General features: G+C 34.4%; 1 protein-coding gene across 1 annotated transcript in view; it reads right to left on the bottom strand.

Annotated features, from left to right (window-relative positions):
* MTBP (MDM2 binding protein) overlaps window positions 1-24758 on the bottom strand; it is an 85457-nt gene that overhangs the window by 59487 nt on the left and 1212 nt on the right. Inside the window, exons 2-11 of the mRNA XM_014855295.3 lie at window positions 24670-24750; window positions 19408-19481; window positions 19160-19311; window positions 17485-17543; window positions 15779-15923; window positions 14335-14452; window positions 11034-11168; window positions 9098-9192; window positions 8181-8253; window positions 3538-3655 (exon numbers count right to left, since the gene is read on the bottom strand). Coding sequence (XP_014710781.1) covers window positions 3538-3655; window positions 8181-8253; window positions 9098-9192; window positions 11034-11168; window positions 14335-14452; window positions 15779-15923; window positions 17485-17543; window positions 19160-19311; window positions 19408-19481; window positions 24670-24750 — 1050 coding nt within the window. The remainder of the gene's footprint in view (window positions 1-3537; window positions 3656-8180; window positions 8254-9097; window positions 9193-11033; window positions 11169-14334; window positions 14453-15778; window positions 15924-17484; window positions 17544-19159; window positions 19312-19407; window positions 19482-24669; window positions 24751-24758) is intronic.

Here is a 24758-nt window from a genome sequence, read left to right as displayed (position 1 = left end):
TTGCTCACACACACACACACACACACACACACACACACACAGAAAAAAAAAAAGAGCTATTAAAACTTTTACACTGGGGCCAGCTCCGTGGCCGAGTGGTTAAGTTTGCGCGCTCCGCTGCGGCGGCCCAGGGTTCGGATCCTGGGCGCGGACATGGCACCGCTCGTCAGGCCACGTTGAAGTGGCGTCCCACATCCCACAACTAGAAGAACCTGCAACTAAGATATACAACTAGGTACAGGGTGGGGGGTTTGGGGAGATAAAGCAGAAAAAAAAAAAAAAAAAGAAGATTGGCAACAGTTGTTAGCCAAGGTGCCAATCTTTAAAAAAAAAAAAAAAAACTTTTACACTAACTAAAACTTGGCTACTCTTTTTTACAAAAGTTCTGCCAATGGGACAAATAAAGAATTGCCACTACAGAAAGGGTTACGGGTAGAAGAGAACTTAATAATCAACTGTCCAACTTGATTGTTTCTACTTCTAAGATAAAAAAAAAAATACTGTAAAGTGTCAGTTTAATCAGCTCTTAATGATACAGCCTAATCAGTAATCAACAATCTGGCTTCGAAGATTGTCATGTGATATGTGTCTTATTATTATTCAGAAGTTACCAACATTAATCCTCAAATTTCAAGAGGTGATAATTTAAAAAAATCTAATCAAGCCACACGGTGAAGTATTTTCTTAAAGTTGCAATAAAAATCACGAAAAAAAAAAACCCACCCAAGTTAAGAGTAAATTCTAAATCAAAAAATTACTTTGGAAAAAGTTACAAGAGGAAAAATAAATAATGGGCTGTCCAGAATATACTCAGGTTTAGTTAGAAAATGTTAATATTCAATTCATATTCACAAGTCTTAAACATAGGTCATGTTGAGAAATGGATAAATAATATCCCATGATTTCATGTAGTATAAGTGCAACTGACTCTATTGCCACCCAGCAAATCTATTTCTGATTTTGTTTTAGCATTTGCCAAAATCACCAGGTAGACACTTATCCCCTGTGAGATGAAAAGGGTTAAAGTTGCGCTTCCTCATGTACCAGTACAGTGCAATAAGCTATATTAACAATGTCTCTTCCTCCAGGAAGCACTCCTGACTCTTAAGGCTGTTAGGTCATACACTCTGGAAGTATCCTCCACTTCATCTTCACACTGTCAGCTTAACAGATTAGATTTATAATGATTTTTCAAATTGCCTTCCTCACTTGACTATAAATTTCACAAAGAAAAGGACCATGCATCTACTTCCTCAAATGGAAGGAGCCAGTTTGATTCCCCTTTATTTCTGACACCTTGCACCAATACTCTCTATCTTTTCATTCTGATTTTGATGTTAAGGATTATAACCCTCCACGGTCTTCCAACCATTTACCATTTATTAAATCTCATTTCCTGACTTTTCCTCCACTTTTATCTTAAATTCAGGTATTTCTAAAGACCTTCTCCTTAGCTCTCTTCTCTAGTCATACTGTCTACATGGTTTCTCCAACTACTCCTAAACCTTCAACTATTACCTGTATACAGCCACGGCTGTATTTACTTCGGTGGCTTTCCGGTATTTACATCCTTGTATTGTCACCTCCCTCTTGAATTTGGGTCATTCTTGTGAGTAGCTTTAAACAACAGAATACAGTAGAAGTGACACTGGGCCAGTTTTGAGACTAAGCCTTAAAAGGTCCTGGCAGCTTCAACTTTTATACGTCTTGGAGTCATGAGCCACCGTGTAAAAATTCCAGCTGACCTGCTACAGAGATCATATAAAGAAACCGTGTGGCAAGGAGAAGCCTCTGAGACTAGTGGAGAGAGACAGACAGCTGTCCCTGCATCCCTGCAGAGCCCAACCTCCCAAGAGTCCACCAGCTCAATGCAGCGACATCAGTGACCACAGGGGAGACTGGCAGAGAACCACCCAGCTGAACCCAGCTCAAATTGCAGAACTATGAGCAAATAAAGTGCCACTTTAAAGACACTTAGTTTTAGGGTGGTTTGTTACAAAATAAACAAAACAGCTGGTAAAATCTAAATCTAAACCTCCAGCCCTGACCACTCTCTAGAGAGAACAGATCTAAATTTCAAACGCTAGATTTAAATTTCCACGGACATATCACCTGCTTTTTGAATTCAACATTTGCTAAAATAGATTTCAGTCTCTCATCTATTTCCTGTATAGTACTGTGTAAACTGCTAATTTTAAAATTGTTTCCTTCAGAATTCTACTGCTCTGGAGTATTTCTAGAGATTTCTTCTAGAACGATCCGGGTAGATATGTTTCAGATCCAATTCTTAGTCCCATCATATCATAGGTCACAGAACCTAACTATAAGCTCAAAAATAATTAAACAAATAATTGCCCAATTGAAAAAAAAAAGTATGAAATAGCACACTTTGGCTATGTAACTTTGGGCAGGTAATTTTAACATTTTGAGCTACAATTACCTCATGAAATGAGTTTGGATTTATTTTTTTATGTTATATGTGGGACGCCTGCCACAGCATCCTTGACAAGCGGTGTGTATGTCCGCACCCAGGATTTGAACTGGCAAACCCCAGGCCACCGAAGCGGAACGTGCAAACTTCACTGCTGCGGCACTAGGCCAGCCCCAAGAGTTTGGATCTAAATAATCTGATTTTTTTTTTTCCCTGAGGAAGATTCGCCCAGAGCTAACATCTGTTGCCAATCTTCCTCTTTTTGTATGTGAGCTGCCACCATAGAATGGCCACCCACAGATGAGTGGTATAGGTCCATGCCCAGGGACCGAACCTGGGCTGCCAACAAGCAGCACACTGAACTTAAACACTAGGCCACTGGGGCAGGATCTAAATAATCTGATTTTATAACAGAAATTAGGATTTCATTTCTATAACAACATCCTGAATGTAACAGATTATAAGGGAGGCAACACATTGCAGGGGGTAAGAGCACAGCACCTGGGTTCACATCCTTAGGAAGTTACAGAGCTATTAACTGGCAGGGCCAGGATTTGAACCAAGATTCTGCCAGTTAATAGCACCGTAAATTCTGCAAGCCCCAACTTCTTCATCTATTCAATGGGTATAAAAATATGATTATAGGGTTATCATAAAAATTAAATGAATCAGTATTTCTAAAGTACTTAGAACACTTGCATAGCATACAATGAAGCTGCTAAATAAGTTCCATTAATTTCTTTAGAAAATTATAATCATAAGTTTGTTTTTTTAATGTACCATATAATAAATTAACCACTTTATTTTCACAAATTTTATTCCTCAAATGTCTCTAAGAAACCCATGCTCAATATAATTAGCTATCTAATTAACCAAAAGTTCTGCCTTTAGGTCACTGATACTTTTTGAATAAATAAGATTGTATATACTTTATGTGATAGTAGGTTGTTAGAGATGATAAAAAAAATGTTAAAATGATGTGGGTCCTTTTTAATAAGTAATAATAAATATTATTTTCTCATAAAGAAATGTTGTCCCCATTTCAAATTTGATAAATACATTATCTACGTCGCACCATTAAAACAACTTAAACATTTACTACTTACCGCTGATCATCTTAGGCTTTTTTGCTATATATTCCTTCCATTTTCTTGAACTGAGTTGGTTGGGAGGTGGAATAAGTACGTTGCTAATGGTACATGGCAATACAAAAAGAGCACCAACCTGGATAAAACAACACATTTTTAGTGACTGCACACTGGGATTAATCCTTAAATAGTGTCATCTGGCAATTTTCCACTCATTTCATGTATATCACATGTATTTAGTAATGCTCTCTCCCAACAACTCCACTATAAAAAAAAAAAAAAAAAAAGGCCCACCTCTGCTAACAAAAAAAAAAGCACCAAAAAACAGACAAAAACAGAGAAAGGGATTCAAAACTACAGGCATCCCTTTTCCACTGAGTTATATATCTCTGAAAACCTTGTTATTCACGATATCTGCTTCAAGTTCAGGTTGTCGGTATAATTTCTTTGTATATCTGCAACCTAATAAGAGGCCGGGAATTCTATCATCAAAAGATTTTTGTCATATTTAGCCATAATTTTATAACCTTTTGACTGGGTGGATTATTGTTCTGGCTTCAAAATTAGAATACATCTGAAGGCAATTTCAAACATTTTGTTCCTAGAAATCACAGATTTAATGCTAATAAGTATCAAATGCAGAGAAACCATGAATTATACACAAGAAAGCATACAGCAGCTTCTGACTGATTTATGAACACACTCAACTTATTCTTCTTTGTATTCCCACGACTGGGCATACAGATGCTTATTAAATGTTTGTTCCCCAAACACCACCATAATATATTTAGGTAAATTCTCAGTTTGATTAAGCACTGAATAAAACAAACTGCAACTCTAATAGCTGTAATTTGCCTGTTATTTCAGAAATGTTGTTGTTTAAGCTACACCAATCAGCACATCTCAATAAATACCTTTTTAAAAAAAAATGAGGGGGAAATTTAGGCAGGGCATTTGCCACAGATCTCAATCTAATGCAAAATCACTTTTAACTGTCCTATGTAGATGGATGGGTTACAAGAGATATGTGATTTAAGAGATATAACTTAGTATGTTAATTAATACTTTAATGTGCTAGTTTAATTGCTATTTATTATTTTTACTTATGCATTCATATCAGATATAAAAATAAGTATATTAGGAGCAAAATGAAGGTGAAATTAGATAGGCTTATTTTTCTTTATTATTATAGACATAACTTTTATATTTTAAGGTAGATGTATTTTACATAGTCAAGCTTTAGACATTAAAAATAAAAACATGTAGCAATGGTAAATAATCATTAAGTATAAAAGATATATGTTTAATTTTCTAAACACTAAATCCTAGCTTTTCATTCTTGCATAAATAAGACTTCATAGCCCAAAATGCATGACAAAACCATCTGGCCCAAATGGTAGACAAAGTTATAACATGAGTATGCCAGATCAGGGCCCAGTTATAGCTGAACAATTACATGCTTGTTACAGTTATAGTTACAGCTTAACAATTTAGAACTGCCAAACGCAGTTCAATGCGTAACTTACAGCCTGATATAAATGTCTCCTGACCCATCAGCCAAGGAAATGGTCACATTTTCAAAACAGCCTATTTTTGGTTAAACATTTGCTATAAGTACAAAAATAAACATTTCTAAATCCCAAAAGCTATAATTCGCCTACAAAATAAATATACATCAATTGCTTACACTGCATTCCTAACAAACTTGGATTTGATAACTCATTCTCACTCATACACTAATCATTAGACATACTGACAGATTTGAGGACCATCCTTTTAGGTTAACATTCCATCTCCAGAATTTAAAAGCCAAATAACATTTCAAAACTGAGTTTCAAAACTTTGACTCCATCTTTTCAGTTGGCAAACCGCCCCGCCCTGAACAGGCAGGCACTATGGCAATCACATTTCTAGCCCTGCAAGTTCTCCTCTTCAAAAACAAAATATTTCCTGGCCATATGATTAATAGATATCATGATTCCCTAACAATTCTAACTTGTCTTTTTCTAATCTAATAAAATAAGCTTTACTCTAAAAGGCTTTTATTTTTATTCTGGAGCTAATCAAACTTTTTTTTAAGCTCAGAAGTAGTTTCAGGATCACATAAATCACTAGAATTTCAGCACTATGAAAGCATCTCAAGGAGGGGACTTGTCCACTTTATTCTCTCCGGTACCTGAAATGAGCACATGGCACACAGCAGGCAGTCCGAAAAAAAAAAAAAAACCGAAGACAAATTGTTGAATAAATAAATGAAAACCAAGTTATAAAGCTCTAGAATTATTTCAAGAAATGAGCGTGCAATTCAAAACTATTTTTTTAAGTGTGAAAGACTAATTATGATCCAATGTAAAAAAATAAACTGCTTCACATTTAGTGACATATTAGCTAAATTATATAATGCCTGTTTCCAAAAATTATCCTTTTGCCACATTAAAGTGGAAACATATATATAGTTCCATTTGTGTGTCCCTTACTGATAAAGCATATTTTAGTATTTTATAGTCATTGTCCAAGAAGCAATAAAAATGACAATACAACAAATTTAAAACAAAATAATTGAAAACATGATATCAATAGAAATCAATAGTTTAGCTTGCTTCAAGGATTAGTGTTGCCCTTCTTCAATAACTAGATGGATGGATTAAGGATTACTTTATATCTATGCTAAACAAATTATAGGTATATGTCTGATTTTGACTTGAAACATGATCTATAAAACCAATTCCTAAAAAGTTCATCATATCTTCAAAATATCTAGAGGATATCTAGAGCTTTATAAATTTCAGGAAAATGTTTCACATATGTGTCTATCGTTTGGGCCACATAAACTTCAAAGACATAAAAATTAGCAACCATCAAACCATCATTTATATCATACTTTACAGTTTATAAAATACACTCCAATTTGATTTTCATTACAACTCATTGAAATTTGAAATAAGTAAAACAGGGATTATGATTTCCAGTTTACAATTTAAAAAGCTGTAAGCCACAAGCAGCAGGGCTAGGGCTGAAACTCAAGTCCTCTGAAGTACATGCTCTTGGACATGAGACTTTCTACCATTAACATATCCCTTCCCTCCCTTATTTGATAATATAGGTGAGATGATTAATGACAAAGGATATTCTCATTTCCCAAAAGATTAGGTGACTAGATAGGGTTACACAGAGAACTGCTTAGCTACTTGGGTTAAAATTGGAACAGTTACTTTTTATTGTTACTGCTTCTTAAAAATTATTATTATACTACCTCACAGAACTTCTAAGTGCATCTTTCTGTAGAGATGCATGATCTTATCAATCTGTTTAAAGCACGTCCTCCACCCTATTACTCTATCTTAGTCTGCTTATTTTCTTCATAGTTCTTACTATTTATTTTCTACTTTTCACACCAAACTGTAAGTTCCAGGAAGATGGAGTCTTCATCTGTACAATTCATCACTGGGTCTCCACTATCTAGTACAGTGCCTGGCACATAGTAGGATACATGTTGGATAATAAAAGATAAATTTTAAAATTTAGCATACTACGTATTCTTTAGAGGATAAAAACACAGGCTAATATACTTCAGGCTATTCCTTCAAAGGCTATTTCATCAAATAAACACTTTGGCTATTTATTATTTTTTGCTTATGTATTCTTAATTAACATATAGAAATAAGCATACTCTTTATATATTCAAAATATTAATTTCATGGGGGAAAAAGTTTGAAAGTCAAAATTTTAAGCTACCATATAGCCAAGCATCTTAACACCAAAATGGTACTTCCCTTATTTTGTTAAGTTTCTAAGGGAAGAATAACCAAGATATGATTATAGTGTCATGGGGAAACTATAATTATAATAATCATTTTTCTCCCTGCAGGATTATTTGATAATAGTGTATTTGTTGTTAAACACTAAGAAAATGTTATGTAAATATTGCCAATGAATATCTTGTACACTAAAAATTGTTTTCATAGAAACATAGCAGTTGAACAAATATCTAGAAAGAAAAGCACACTTTTAGTTTTTCCTATTAAAACTGTACTTGACTTTGGATAGGTGATTCCACTTAAAATTTGCTATGTTGTAGTTAAAAAACTATTTTAAATATACCAGTTTTATCTCATCATTATATACATGTATGTATGTGTATATATATACGTAACTACTGAAATAGCTACAATTCTCGTAAACATCATCAGAATTAAGAAAGAAAAACTGAAAACTTACAAATGATAATTCAGTGAAGCTTTAGAGATTTTTCTCACTTCCACCCACCTGTCCTACCATGAAAAAGACAATGCAAGCATATAAAAATCTTCTCACAGAACTGAAACCACATGTTGAAGGAGTAGGTTAACAAAATCCACTGTGTTCTAAAGTTTTGAAACTTTAAAGCAATTACCAATCATGAAGCTTATTTTTGAAAATCTCTTCTAAAAACAAAATATCACTTCATGTCTGCAGAGGACTTTGGAGTTATTATGAAAAGTCCAAAGTATCTTAAAATGAATTAGGGCCAAAATTATATTAAAGAAACCGAATCATCATGCAAAAACAGATTAACAAACGACATTCCCTTTTTTCACACATCCTTAAATGTTAAGTTAAAAAAACATTAATGCTAAGTTAAAAAAATGTTAATGTTAAGTTAAAAAAAATACTATCTATACCTTGCCACACAGAGAAGAAATCTGCTCGAACAGCAACATGGAATTCTGTCTGGTGTTATTTTTCGTCAACGCTCTGTATTAAGGAGTTAAAGAAGGGACAGAATGGTAAGTGTGAAACAATTCTACTTCCTAAAATAAGTTTGATTCTCCAATTCACAAGGTGCTTAAATCCATTTATGAAAAATTTTAACCGTAGGAATTCACAATTACTCCTTTCCTTAAGAATAATTATTTTCCTAATTCTGAAAATATACCAACAATAGTGCTACTGTGAATAGTATTATTATAAACTATCAGAACAAGAGATTTATAAAATCATAGCTTCTGAACAAAAATTCAACAACACTATGCTCGTGTTCCATTTCCAGCCAACAACTATTTCCTTATATACAAAATGTTCTGTTCTTAGGTGTATTTCTAAAAATTCTTAGATACATTTTCTTAAAAGAGAGTTTAAAATATGTTGAATATTTGCAGATATATGTGATAGCATTCATATTTACTTAAAACATATAATAAGATACAGTGGCCTGGCACTTATGTATCCATCCTGCTGAGGACAAGAGAAACATCTGAACATTTCAGAGGCACATAAATTACTCAGTTTATATACTGTAACCTGTTCTCCACAGACTCCTAACATTTCTCCCTCCCTCCTCCATATTCAACGAGTAGCAATATCAGAAGTCTTCTGCTTCTTCTAGAAGCATAAATATAATACTTCTTGAAAGAGGTTTTTTTTTTGCAAATTGTAGAACTTCTCTTAAAACAATGGCAATGAAAAGGACAGAGAATATTATTTTTTTTTTTTTTAAAAAAACAGCATAGTCAAATACCTAAATGTGGAGTAGTACCAGGAAATATTCTACCTGACACAGAAAATGTAATCTAAAAGGAACATGTAAACGAAAGGATACAACTCAAATTCAATATCTGTCATATAGCAGGAGGGTAGATCTGATAATTTGATCATCTGCACAAATTCTAAAGCAGGGCCATAGTAATGGAAAACCTAAAAAAGAAATTAAAATTAGGTAATACTTTAAATACTATAAATAAAATGAAAGTGAACAAATTAGTTCAAAACTTCTAGGGTTCAAAACTTTAAACTGGATCTTTAAAAGCAGGTATTTACACATTATACAAGGCAAACATTTAACGTTCTATAGCAGACAAGAATTTCCTCTGTTTCAATTCTATCTGTCAGAGTAGAGGACAGACATGGAGCTTTCTTAGTAAGCGGAAAGAGCCACCAGGGAGAAAATGAGTATAGAAGGAAGCAAGCAACAGAAGACAAGAGTTCTCAACTTTTCCTATTTATCTGCAGCAAGACAGACAGATGACCCCAGAGGCTAGGACATTGAAGAACCGAATTAAGAGGGTCTGCAAGACTGAAAAAGAAAGAAAAGACACTCCAGGATGAACTTAGGTTGAGTGGTACGCTGAGATTAAAAAAAAAGAAAAATCCTTGGAGGAAATATTGAAGAAATTAAAGAGAGAACTAATGAAGTCAAGAGTGCTAATTAACAAAGAAAGCCCAACTTAGGGAAACAAAATTGCAGTACTTCTTTGGGGAGAGCCTAAAACTAAACTGAGAGTGAGGTAGTGAAGGGCAGGTATTTCAAGTTGGGACTAGAGTGCTTCATAAGAAGGGCAAAGGAAAGCGAATGCATCATGAGGAAACTATGCAAAGTTTTAAACTTGCAGAAAGCTGAGTAATTTCACCATATACGATATGTGTATGTCAGTGTGTGTTTATATAGTATGTATATGTGTATGTAATTATGTGTGTATATATAGAGACACAGAGACTTGCATTTATTGAAGAGGTTGTACCCTAAGACTCTCTTCAATAGCAGCAAAAATTAGATACATTATTCATGGTGTACTACCAAAAGAATGGTGTGCTACCAAAGAAGAGAAGTTGAGGTCATCAATCTTATGATTGTAATCTTTAGAAATGAACTTAATATTCCTGTGAAAGATGGCCACGGTAAGTTACTTAAAGTAAGCAATTCTGAACAACTATTGGGAAATGTGTTCACATCAGAAATATGACATTTTCTGTACTATCCTTTGATCAGAAAATATTACCCACCAATCTGACATCCTTGTAACTTTATGACCATTATGTTTCGCATAATTCTTGAATTGGGTCTTTAAAAGTGAGTTTTTAAAGTTCTTCTATGTAAATACCTCTTCTTATGTTATTTTTCCATTGTGGAAAAAAAGCAATCACCCCTTTTTAATTATTATACTTTATAATTACTTGCATTTTAAGAAGAAAACTATGGAGATGTGGGACAAGAACTAAGATTTCTTAAACTGTAAATGAAGCATGTCAAGTACTATAGCCTACGTCGGATCCTAATCTCTTACCTCATTTAACCCTCATAATAACTTTGTAAGATAAGTCTGTTATTATTGCCTCCATTTCACAAATAAGTTAATCACCTACACAAAGTTATGCTATCTCATTGGTAACAAAGTCAGCTTTCAAATGCAGGCTGACCTAACATCAAAGCCTGTTCTCTTTCCACTGTATCAAACTCTCTCCAAACTGAGTCTTAGAAAGGTCACACAGGCAAGTCCAAACAAAAGGTAGTTTCAGGCCTATGCTGATCTAAGGTTAGGATCATTCCATTTTTTAAAAATTCTAAAACAGTGATCGTTTTGCCAACATTTAATGGTGCTACCACAGTATAATTTAAGCACTTAATTATAATTATAATAAAAGTTACGCAAGTGAGCACGCTTAAGCACATATGTTAGTAATGTTAATTTAGAATTCAAACATATAGGAACAAAAAATGCATGAATGGATAGTTGCAAAATAAATTAAACATAGATTACCTTTGGCAAAATATTCTTATCCTTTGATGATATCATCTTTTTGGCAAGAAAGCAAGTATTTAAATTAGATGTACTAAAATTTTTAGGTGTGACTCCCTTTAAACAAAACTCAGGAAAACTAATTTCACATCCAAACTGAAAAGAAACCAAGAGAACGCAGTTACAGACATCATGAATAAAGTGACAAAGATTAACACATCTTATTGCAACGTAAAAGTTGAGAGGAAAACCATATGTAAATTTACTTTCGTTTCTTCAGCTCAGAGAGTGGTTCTTCCAGACATGGACACATCCTTCTTATGTCAACTTACACATGGACTTTTCATGAAGAGCTCTCCTTGGCCCTTCACCAGCTCACAAAAGTATATTAAGCACCCTATGCGACCACAGAACCAAACAACCTCCTTTACGTATACTTCTGCCTGGTTTCCTATCAGTCTGAAAGTTCTGCAAAAACAGAACCTGTATGTCTTATTCACCACTAGATCCTTACGACAGCGCTTCACACACGGTTTGCTTTCAACATAAGTTACTGAAAAAGATCAATTCCTGCAGAAGTAGTAATAGTAGGGGTGCTGATAGTTGTAATGGTAACGACAATGATAGCTAACACTTATTGAGAAGTGACTCTGTGCTTTAAAAAATTTCATCCTCATAAGAATCTATGAGGTGGGAACTATTATTATCCCTGTCTTACAGATGAAGACAACTTGGCAACAGGAGGCTAATCATCCAACATGTCACACAAAACTAGCAAGAAACAGAGTTGGGATTTGAAGGCAGACAGTTGAACTCTAGAATCTACGTCCTTAATCACTACAATCCCTCTAGACTAAGAGCTATTCCCCCCCAAAGAAGTGATTTCAAATTTTAAATGCATCCTATGGAGATATGGACATTTAATTTCCTATTCATAAAAGAACAAAAGAATCATATGAAAAGAACTCTGCCATTATTTGTCTGTCTGTAAACATGCAGTTTCAGAAAATACATGCAAAAGCTATTCTCCCAGCTAATCGTATCCTGCACTCTTCCAGGTGCCTACATGGTTTGTGTACATTAAAATCACTCATAGAAAGGGTTTACCTGCAGACTTTACCTTCCCAAGATAAGAAAGACAGCATTCAAACCAACAAGAAGGACCCAGCCACAAGAATTACTGTTGTCGCCTTATAGGTTTAATTAAACCACTATTAAGGGTGACTTAAAAAAGGGGAAAAAGGTCTAGTAATTAGTGCAATAAAAATTTATAGGAACTCAAAGGCCTACTCATGCTCCCATGTCACCCTGAACAAATATTAAGAAACTTAGTTTTGTCTATGTACAAAAATATGTAAAGACACAAAGATATAAAATATTAGGAAGACTTATTTCAACATGGACACAACTTATAAAAACCACCAAACATATTCATTCATAGTAAAAGATGCCAAACAGACCTGGAACCCCATAGAAATTTAAAATTAGAAGGGTCCAACTAAGCTAGTATTCTCATCTTGTAGCTGAGAAATCTGGGGTCTAGTAAGGGTAAAAAAAATTGTTTAAAATCAAAGAACTGGTTAGTAGAGGGCAGAGATCACCTAGGTGGTATTACAGGTAACAGAATACATTCTAAGCAGCTTACACATGCAATAAAACAAAGCAGCTTGGATAAACAACACAAACATAACTAATGTCAAATTCTATGTTTTTAAAGAATATTACATTCTAGAACTGCAGTGTCCAAAACAGAATCACAGTGACTATTTAAATTTAAATTAATTAAAATAAAGTTAAAAATTCAGTTCTCGCATTGAAGTTGTCACATATAAACTGCTCAGCAGCAATATGAAGCTAGTGGGCTACTGCATTAACATAGAGATAGAGTATTTCCATTATCACAGAAAGTTCTCTTTAGATAGTGCTATTCTAGAACACCTTTAGAAGGTACATTTCATTAAGATTCATTTAAACTATCTGTGTTGTGGACAGCTAATCTTCGACAAAGGAGCTGAGGGCATACAATGGAGAAAAGAAAGTCTCTTCAACAAATGGTGCTGGGAAAACTGGACATCCACATGTAAAAGAATGAAAATTGACCACTCTTTTTCACCATTCACTAAAATAAACTCAAAATGGATCAAAGACCTAAAGATTAGGCCTGAAACAATAAGTCTTCTAGAAGAGAATATAGGCAGTACACTCTTTGACATCAGTTTCAAAAGAATCTTTTTGGACACCATAACCCCTCAGACGAGGGAAACAATAGAAAGAATAAACAAATGGGATTTCATCAGACTAAAGAGCTTCTTCAAGGCAATGGAAAACAGGATTGAAACAGAAAAACAGCCCACTAATTGGGAAAAAATATTTAAAAGTTATTTATCCGACAAAGGGTTAATCTCCATACTATATAAAGAACTCACACAGCTCAACAACAAAAAATCAAACAACCCAATCAAAAAATGGGCAGGGGACATGAACAGACATTTCTCCAAAGAAGATATACAGATGGCCAATAGACACATGAAAAGATGCTCATCATCACTAATCATCAGGGAAATGCAAATCAAAACTACACTAAGATATCACCTTACACCTGTTAGAAAGGCAAAAATATCCAAAACCAAGAGTGACAAATGTTGGAGAGGTTGTGGAGAAAAAGGAACCCTCATACACTGTTGGTGGGAATGCAAACTGGTGCAGCCACTATGGAAAACAGTATGGAGATTTCTCAAAAAGTTAAAAATAGAAATACCTTATGACCCAGCCATCCTACTACTGGGTATCTATCCTAAGAACCTGAAATCAGCAATTCCAAAAGTCCCATGCACCTCTATGTTCATCGTAGCATTATTCACAATAGCCAAGACATGGAAGCAACCTAAGTGCCCATCAACTGATGATTGGATAAAGAAGATATGGTGTGTGTGTATATACAATGGAATACTACTCATCCATAAAAAAGGACAAAGTCGTCCCATTCACAAGAACATGGATAGACCTTGAGGGTATTCTGTTGAGTGAAATAAGCCAGACAGAAAAAGACGAACTCTGTATGACTCCACTCACAGGTGGTAATTAACATATAGAAAATGAGAACTGATCGGTGGTTACCAGGGGAAAGGGGGGGGTGGGGGGAGGGCACTAAGGGTGAAGTGGTGTACCTACAACATGATTAATAATAATGTACAACTGTAATTTCACAAGGTTGTTAACTATCATAATCTTAATAAAAAAAATAAAAAGATAAACTATCTGTGTTGTAAATGAAGTCGAAAGGCCTGCTTTGCAAGCTATGATAATTGAGAAATCCACTTACCTTTCTTTCCCATATCTGAATCTTTCCCCTCCATAACTCTTTTGAGTCAATAGCGTTTCTGACATCTTCTAAAGATACAACATTAGCAGAAAGGTATTCTGCAATTTTCTGACAATTTCTATAAATAAAAGATTATGATAACTAAATATAGGGTTTTATATTTTACTTAGATTTAATGATTACAGTTAACTACAAGACAAACAGGAAAAAAAGCAAAGTTTATATCACTGCTTTTATCTACTTTTTAAAATATTACAGAACACCCATTAAGTCAGCCTCTGAGATGCTATCACACGTTCATTTCATCCCAACATTCCCAAGGATTAAGAGTAATTGCTTTAATACTACAGATGAAGAAATAGGTTTTCCTCTTAACTATTTATTGGCTTAAATGTGTCAGTTACACACACACACACACACACACACACAGACTCAATGCAAGTTCCTTATCTTAAAAAGGAAAACTCTCGTAAATTGTTCCCATACACTTTTGCATAGAATTCCATAATAGTACTTATCACAGACTATCATGACTTGGCATTCCCGTTTCTTCCTCATTTCAATAAAAAAGATCAAATCTCACTTTCTTTTTTTTTGGTTTTTCAAGATAGATATGGTCTTTTTTTTTTTTTTTTGCTGGGAAAGATTCACCCTGAGCTAACATCTGTTGTCGATCTTCCTTCTTTTATCCCTCCCCAAAGCCGCAGTACACAGCTGTATATTCTAGTTGCAGGTTCTTCTAGTTCTTCTATGTGCCGCCACCACAGCACAGCTACCAACAGCCAAGTGGTGTGCTTCCATGCCTGGGAAGTGAACCCGGGCACCAAACCTGGGCTGCTGAAGCGGGGCGTTCCAACCTTTAACCAGTAGGCTATCAGGGCTGGCTCAAATCTCACTTTCTTAACTTACCAGCATCTATTGCTGTTAGTGCTCCCTAAACACTTGTTAAGCGAAAAAACTCATGAAGTTAATAAATCCCATTTGAATACTTATTTAAGGATCAAACTATAATAGAAAATTGATCCTTATTAAAGTGTCATAAAACACAACAGTATATATTTATTTCTATATTGGTACATAAAACAAAAAACAAATATGACATTACAAATCCAGTGTTATCTATGTATCCATGGTACTCATGGTGTTCAATGGACAAGACAAGCATGTTTAAAAGCACAGTGTGTTTGGAGAATTAATGCTCAATAAGAGTTATAAAACAGCATTGATAATATCTACTAAAATCTTAAACATATCAGAAATACAAGGTATGAAATAAGAAAAATCTAGATTCTTCTCAATAGATAAATCTCCAATCACATTATGACATAAAACTATCTTATCACATTAAATAACATATTCAAATGCTAAGTCTATTAAAAGCAGGGTAGCATGTTGTAAAAACAGACAACACAGACAGTAATCAAATATGAATAAAGAAACTTACATTTCACAACGATTTCCTGCTATAGTAATTTTTGCTGAATACCATTCCTTTAAATGTTTTAATGCTCCTACAGTAGGTAAACAGTCTTTTAATTTAGGAGGATCTTTGTCAGACGGCAACAGTAGTATATCTATTATTGCTCTACCTAGAAAGAGAAAAAGGAATTTTTGTAATTTTTTAAAAATGTTAGATCTGACTTATCTCAAAATAGTACCTGGAACAATTGAATTTTATGTTTATTTAGATCAAGGAGGATTTCAACTTTAATTACTGAAATTCTTCAAAACAATACACATCTTTAGAAGTTTAAAAATTTTAAATGTTCATCATTTGATTTAAAGCCATGTTATCTTGAAATAGCTAGCATATGCCAGAAAACAATGAACTATATTATAATTACTTGCCAATTATGCACCAGTGGTTAATTATACACATTGCTCCTGAGATCATCAATGCTATTGTTATACTGAACAGAGGAAAAAAAAAACCTGTGCAATTTCATTACATTTTTCTATATTTAATTTTGTTATACAAAAGGGAGTGAATTAGCATAAAACTGTAATATTTAAATAAATTACTTCTCTTTTTAAAGGACAATAAAACTCAGAAAATTCAATTATACTGACATCATTGATTCCTGAGAAAGAAAGATAACTTCATGAAACTTTAAATCTTTTTTAATTTTATAAAATTATAAATTTACTGAAGCACCATAAAAATCAAAATAAAACAGAAGCCAGATAAAAATTTGATAATGAAAGTACTCTAATTTGCCAAAACAACAACTGTGTATTTCAATGCATATTTTAAATTTCACACATTTCATTTAAAAAATTGATGTTTATTTACCAACGTATTCAGTTATTTTCCACATGGGACCTTTTACACCAAAATATGATCTTGAATATAAGGATTAAACTGTGAGGTATGAAGTCCTTTATGGTAACCACATATGTTTTACTCATCACTGTATACTCAGCTCCTACTACAATGCATGACATACACTAAACACAATAAACATCTGCTTAATAAATGACCATCAATATTAAAAATATTCAGAAAAGAAAGTTCTTCAAAAATATTTGTGGATGTCGAATTGTACCAAGCTTTTGATGCAAGCTGCTTGAGTAACACAAAGATTAGTTTAAGACAAAAAACAGTTTTAAGAACAGTATAACGCACTATTTCATAAAATATGCTTTCCACTATTGGAAAAAAAGTGGGTTCAGTAAAAAGATTGCTAAGTGCTTCTTTTACCGCACAACTTTCTATTTGATAATGAGTATAGTGACTTCACACCAATAAAAGAATGTTATCCAAATTATGCAGGTTAAAGAACTTCTTTTTCCAGGAGTTATTCATGGGACTAGTGTTCTATAGAACATACTCTATAAAATAAAGGTATACAGTGTGAAGATTCTTCTTCAGTAATAACTAAATAAGGACACAGAGACAGGTACTTAATTTTCTAAGTTCTAATCTTTGTCTCACTAAATGAAAACAATTAAGAGAACCATAATGTCTTGGCAATGTACTTTATTAAATTAGTGCAGTACGTTTTGTCTCAACTTCAATTAAGAAATTATTTTTCATTTTGAATTTCAAAATTAGAAGTGAGAACACCAGCACAGAGACTGAACTTATTACTCATTCATAGAAGGTGTAAAGCAAGATACTAATTATTGAAAGCAGTCATAAATTATTACCAGGAGCAGGAAGTTTGTCTGATAACTGATGCAAATTTTCCGCAGATTCTTCATATAGACTAAAATAAAAGGGAAACTTAGAAAAAAAACCACATATACATATTACATACAATCATAACAGGTAACAGTAATTAAATGGATCCATGTCCCAGACACTGTTAAGTATGTTAGAGGCACTATCTCATTTGATCCTCATGACAATTCAATGAAGCACTACTATACTACTACTGTTACCTTTAATTTAAATAAATTGCCTAAAGTCACATAAATAGGAGGTGTAGAAGCTAGGATTCAAACCTGAGTCCAAGTTTTGAACAACACCCAAAAACAAACAAATAAGAAAAAAAGGAAAAAAAACTCCCTAAATTATATCTAGTATATTAAATGTAAATTATAACTAATAGAACAAACATTTTTCTGAATCCTAAAAGTAAGGTGTTGCGAAGCGTTTAATAAAGAAGGATATTGGTTTTCTCTGAATGGCATATAACAGCCCTGACTGGAAAATATGATGCCCTCCTCCAATTCTTCAAAACCTATTAATTTTATCCCTAAGATGAAATTTTTTTCTCAAAATAGTTTATTATATAGCATAAAGGTACTTACATCCTATTATAAACCCACCATTGTCTAAAAGACAAGGCATCTTATGGTAAAGTATAGTTTTCAAGCTCCCTCTTGTGGGAACAATTATTAGATCACTTACTAGAAATATTTACTTTTATACTCATCATCTTTTAACAGTGGTGGGAAAACAGAAGGAATGATAAAGGTACCTTAAAGATCCTCTGAAAGGATCTCAACACTTTCCAGATGAGAAAACAAAGGACCAGAGAAGTCAAGGGACTGGCCCAGGCATTCGACCAGAGACCACCTTCACTAACCCCTGGTTCAATGCCCTTCCCACAGTTCTACAATGCCTCCCTTCACTAATCAGTACAAACAGGATCTGAAAATAGAAATACGAAATTTTTAAAGTCTGCAGCAATTTATAGAAATATGTGAATTATAATATGTGAATACTACAATAAAAGTGGTTTTTTATAATGAAGTATTATGGAAGACTAAGGTGAAGGGTATTAATTATGAGTCAGAGACGGAATATTTCATGAATGGAAAAAATTTATCATCACTTCTATCACTTGGATCAACTTATATTTTGTACCACAATTCAAAAAACCTAAAAGTGAACTCAATCATCTATATCATCCTCAAAAATTCCTTATGGATTTTAAAGGTAACTGAAATGCTGAAGATGCATATAAAGTGAAGAAATCATATATCTCAGCCTCAAATAGCAAAATGAACATGATAATTTGGTTTGAATGCCAGTTACCAACCTTAAATAAAGTTGCTATTCAAGCTCTTGAAGTATAATATCAGGCAGAATTTATCTTTAAGAAAACGACATATTAATTATCACTTTTTATGATTCTTGCAATTACATAAGCTTAAGAGGCTACACATTTTCAGATACAAATTTTTGCATTTTAAAGAATTTTACTCAATAAAAGGCCCAAATTGCCTAATGTCTTCCCAAATGAAGATTTGAAAATTTCAATTAACTAAAATTCCCTTACTATAGCTGCTAAAATATCGAATCTTCATACTCATGGCTAAAATACTATCTAATGTTACATATTTTAAAGATATCATAAAAAGCATATAAGCATACTCAGCCAAGGATAATGATTCCCTGCTATTACTATCTTCTTCCTCAAAACAGTCAACAGCACTCAAACATTCTTCAATATTTGTTTGAAGAACATCTTCAATTTCATCTTTTTCCGTACCAAAATGTATCTCTTCCCAGTCAGAACTACAAAACTAACATATCAAAAGATTGCATTAAATAATGGGTTCATGAAATTTTTTGTATTAACAAAGACATTTACCAATGACTATTTTTTTTACTTCCATTACCTGATAAAATCCATATATTGCCTGCACTGCAAAGAACCACTTCTTGGAACCAGGTATACCGCCCACCGAACAAGCTTGAAAACAAAATCATGCTTATTAGAAGAAAGGCATACCACAAATAAGCAAATGTTATAGCATATATAGACAATTACATAATTTTGATATATATTACATAGTTCTCCAAGTGATATATAGAGAGAGAGATATATATGTATCTTCCATATACACCTACACAGATTTTCCTTCACTTACTATAGGGATATGCCCCAACAAACCCATCATCAGATGAAAATATTGTGAGTTAAAAATGCATTTAATAGGGGCTGGCCCCGTGGCCGAGTGGTTAAGTTCGTGCGCTCCGCTGCAGGTGGCCCAGTGTTTCGTTGGTTCGAATCCTGGGCGCGGACATGACACTGCTCATCAAACCACGCTGAGGCGGCGTCCCACATACCACAACTAGAAGGACCCACAACAAAGAATATACAACTATGTACCGGGGTGGCTTTGGGGAGAAAAAGGAAAAAATAAAATCTTTAAAAAAAAAAAATGCATTTAATATAGTTAACCGACTGACCATCATAGCTTTGCCTAGCCTACCTTAAACGTGCTCAGAACACTCATATTATTAGCAAATGGTTGGGAAAACCATCTAACACAAATGCTATTTTATAATAAAGCATCAAATATCTCATGTAATTTATCGAATACTGTACTGAAAGTGAAAAATGGAATGGTTGTGTGGGTACAGAATGGCTGTAAGTATATCAGTTGTTTACCCTCCTGATTGCAGGGCTGACTGGAAGCCTCACTGCTGCTGCTCAGCGTCACAAGAGAGTATCTGCCGCACACAGTTAGCCCTTCGCCGGGGAAAAGGTCACAATTCAAAATTCCAAGTAAGGTTTCTACTGAATGCTATCGTGGTTAGGGGATAGCATTGTTAGGCCAAAAAATCACATCGTAAGTCAACCCACTGTGTAAGTAGGGGCCCACCTGTATCTATCTATCTATATAGATACAGATATATTACATGGATCTTTTTAAAATCTCTGCCCAAAGAGCAAAATTATTCACTTGCAATGAATACTTTGTTTTAGTCACAATTCAAAATCTATTTTAATCATTATTTCAAACACTAAAACTTACGTTAAAGATATTGAAAAATACACCCATTCAATTACCACTGAGTCACACAAAACCATGCAAGTCATTTTTGGGAAAATGACTCCCTCTTCAAAGATCAGGAAGGTCTTGTTCAACCTGGCTAGACAGAGAGGGGTTAAAGAGTAACTATAACCAAAAGTTAAGGAAGATGCTCTTCTTGGAGATAGTAATACTACGAGGCTATGAAATTAAGGTCACCCCAGGGTGTGTGTCAGAAGAACCATGAAGAATCTAGAGCTATGGCTAGAAACTGGGTTCAAAGGAGGGGGAAGGAGAAATGTGGTAATTGAGGCTTAACTCATGGATCCTGGGTAAGATGCTAAGAGCCTATTACAACTATCTGACAACAATCTCAGCAAAAGACTTTATCTCCTACTTCTTAAGAAAATAGAAACTATTAGATAATAACTTCCATAACTTCCTGTCAGCAAACATATGACGTACTTGCATTCCCATTAAGTCTTTCCTCATTCCTTCCTGTTAACACATAAGAGGCACTGCCCTTCCAACAAGGTTATCCCTCAGACTTCTGCCAGGACCCCAGGCCACTCATTATACTACCTTTCTTGCATCTTCAATCTCTCCTCCACTGTCAGTTCCTTCCTATTGGCATTTAAATTTGCACAAGTATTTCTCAAGTCATTAAAAATACAAAAGAAGATCTCCTTTAAATTCACCTCCCTTTTCCAGATACTATATCTCTTTCTTTATTCTTCAAGGATAAACTTTCTGAAACTGCTGTCTACACTTGACTGTTTCCATTTCGTCACCTCTTGTACTTCCCTCCAAATCTATTTCAATCGGTTTTTTGTCTCCAATATGCCACTATAACTCCACTCACCAAAGTCACCCATAACTAACATGTTACTGAATCTAACAGAGTCTTTTTAGTTCTGTTGTTACCTGACCTCTCAACATAAGGGTAAGAAAGGAATCAAAGAGGACACGGTTGACTACTTTCTCCTTAAAACACTTGGCTTCTGTGCAATCTATCTTTCAGGCTGCTCCTTGTCGTTCCTTTAAAAACTGGGGTTCAGTTCCTTTAAATACATACTGGGATTCAGCTCGAGATTTTCTGCTATCCACAAGCAATCCCATCCTCTCTCATGGCTTGAACTGATGTCTATATATTGATGACTCTGTAATATTTATCTCCAGCCTTACCCTGTCTTTTGAGTTCCAGACACATATATCCAACTTTTACAAAACATTTTCACTTTGACATCTTACAGGCAACTAAACAAGTTATAAATTGAACATGTCATATTCCCTCAAAATCTAATTCTCTTATCTCACTAAATGCCACCATCTATACTACTACCCAAGCCAGAAATCTAACATCATCCTTGATTCCTTCCTCACTCTTCCCTTCTCCTAAATCATACCAATCCAACACTAAGTCAGATGGATTTTACCTCCATAATTTCCTTCAGATCTATCCACCTTCCTCCAGCCTGGCTGCCACTCTCATTGCTTAGCTGGTCTTCTGCAGCAGCCCCCTTACTTTCCTCTAATCTGTCTACCATACTATAGCCAGAATACTTCCATAGCACAGACCTGATCATGCCTCTTCCTTCACTAAAGCCTTCAATAGCTGCTAATTACCATTAGGAAAAAATCCAAACACTCTGACGATTTACAAAGTCCTCTACATAGCTATGCCTACACCTCTCCAGCCTTATCTCATTTACAATCACATTGCATTTCCAGTTCCTCAGACTTGCCATGTTATTGAAAGCAACAATCCCAGCATGGTAGGAAACTCAATACAGACAGTTTTTTCTTTGCGTGGTTCCGATCTGCACAGATTTCAATTACCATGGTTTAAATAATACCAGTTCCCCCCAAACAGGGTTCAAATCCCAGTTACTGTGGTTTATTAATGAACATAAAGTAAAACTTCACTGCTAGCTTCTCAGATCACAAATCACTACATAAATAGAAGATGTGTATCAGGATCAATGACCAACCACATTACTATTTTCAAAGTTTGTTGCTGAGTGGTCACTGCACATCTGTCATTCAGTTCATATAGATGGCAAAAGATTTAATCCTGTTGCCTCCTTGTCTCCTAGTGATAAATCCATGTGATATTCCAAAATGAATAATAGGAAGAAGGAATTGGCAAAAGAAAAAAGAAAAAGACGCAGCACAGCAAAAAAAACCAATAAGTAATAACACTGAAAGTGATACTCAAGCTTACAAATGGACTCTAGAAATAGCTGCTGTAACAAAAACAGTGTGACAAAAAGGATGACGACGTCCCAGAGAAAATGATGCTGGCAAAAACCTTTGCATTAAAGGAACTCAGAGACATTTCACATTAAAATTGGAAAGGATAAAACATCGGAGGCTAATACAAACTTAGGAGTATAACAATTCACCAAAACACAGAAAAGATGCTCACTCTGTATCATAAGTTATATGGTGATGAGAAGGTAGCCAGCACTGTTCAAACTACTTGATAGCTTTTCATAAAAAAATGCAACACTAATTCTCAACGTTTCTAAAGTTTTAAACTACAGCATATGAAATAAATATTAGTTCTATGTTTTTCATTTCCTCTACATTTATAACCAATAGTAAGAATTTTTACTGTTTCGACAAAAAAAATCTCATGGAACATTTGTAATTTTCCCCATTGATTGTTATATTAAGGATGGCTTTGCATGGCTTCAGCTTGCACATTTATAGGGTCCCCCATTACCATACAAACAAGGACTGCCTATAAACTTCTATCAAGCCAGCCCTGGTGGCCTACTGGTTAAAGTTCTGCATGCTCCACTTCAGTGGCCTGGGTTCAGTTCCTGAGCATGGAATCACACCACTTGTCTGTCAGTAGCCATGCTGTAGTGGCAGCTCACACATAACTAGAAAAATTTACAACTATACACAACTATGTACTGCGGCTTTTGTAGGACAAAAGGAAGAAAAAGGAGGGAGAGTGGCAATAGACGTCAGCTTAGGGTGAAACTTTTCCTGAAAAAAAATGTGTATATATATATATATATATATATATATATATATATATATATACACACACACACACATACAGAGAGAGAGAGAGAGATTCTCAATAAAAAAAAAAAAAGAAGAAACTTCTATCTACCCAAATGTAAAGTGAAAGTTATCATGAGAACCTCTAGAATACTGCCAACAGCTTTTTTACATACACATTTAAGGCAGAAATGAAGGAAAATCTTTCTTGCAGTAATAGTAGTACTGACTTAAATTACACCAACTTAAAAAATTAATGAGTACTACTGGGACTTGGCAAACAGGATGGGGCAGTATGTACATATTAGAAATCACTTCCCAAAGGTGATAGTTGAAAGCCCAGAGACAAGAGGTTCTCTAATGAAAGAAAAGGGAAAGGAAGAGACTGTGCAGTCATGAGAACTACAAAGTTAGGAAAACAAGCATACTCTCCCTGCTATGTGCAGAAACCTTCAGCTTTGAGGCCTTGGTCTGTTTTGGTATCTTCATTTTCTGCGCCTGTGAAAGGCACTCAGATAGAAGCCAAGAAGAAGTAAAAGAGAAGATAACTATCAAAGAAGTAAGTAAATGGATTTGTATATGCCAATAGAGACCCAAGGAAAAAAGATTTTTATAAAGGAAGGGGTGGTCAAAAAAGTCAAATACTTTGAAAAAGTTAAGATAAGAATGGAGAGAAGACCACTGTATTTAACAATTATGAAGTGCTTTTCAAAGAATCAGTAAGAGGTAAGGATGAAAAAAAATGGTAAGGAAACGGGTGTAAGAGCATTAATAATGTATCTGTACTCAGGACAAAATTAGAAATCCTTCTTATAATGCCACAGTACCCTATTTTATATGGAGCTAAAGATGGGCAAGAAAATCTCATAACAGGAACAAAACTCAAGCTGAGAACCTAAAATAATTTTCATAATTTCATGACATTCAAGCATCAGGAAGAGAGGGACAGTGTCTTTTCCGGTTTTGTATTTCCTTAATTACCTCCCTAGCCCAGTGACTTACACACAGTCAACAAGTATTTCTTGTATTCCTAAGTGAACAAATTAAGTTCAGTTCCAACACAAATGGCGTGCCAGAGAAAAGAGGGGTTTATAATATACTTACCAGGGAAAGTACTATCTTCCGGATTAATGGAAGCACTAATGCTTCTTTTCAGGAGGTCATAAACATTTGCTGCAGTTAAGTCTGAAAAA

The sequence above is a fragment of the Equus asinus genome, chromosome 12 (assembly GCF_041296235.1).
Source record: "Equus asinus isolate D_3611 breed Donkey chromosome 12, EquAss-T2T_v2, whole genome shotgun sequence".
Taxonomy (NCBI): domain Eukaryota; kingdom Metazoa; phylum Chordata; class Mammalia; order Perissodactyla; family Equidae; genus Equus; species Equus asinus.
This window is presented reverse-complemented; position numbering and strand designations above follow the sequence as displayed.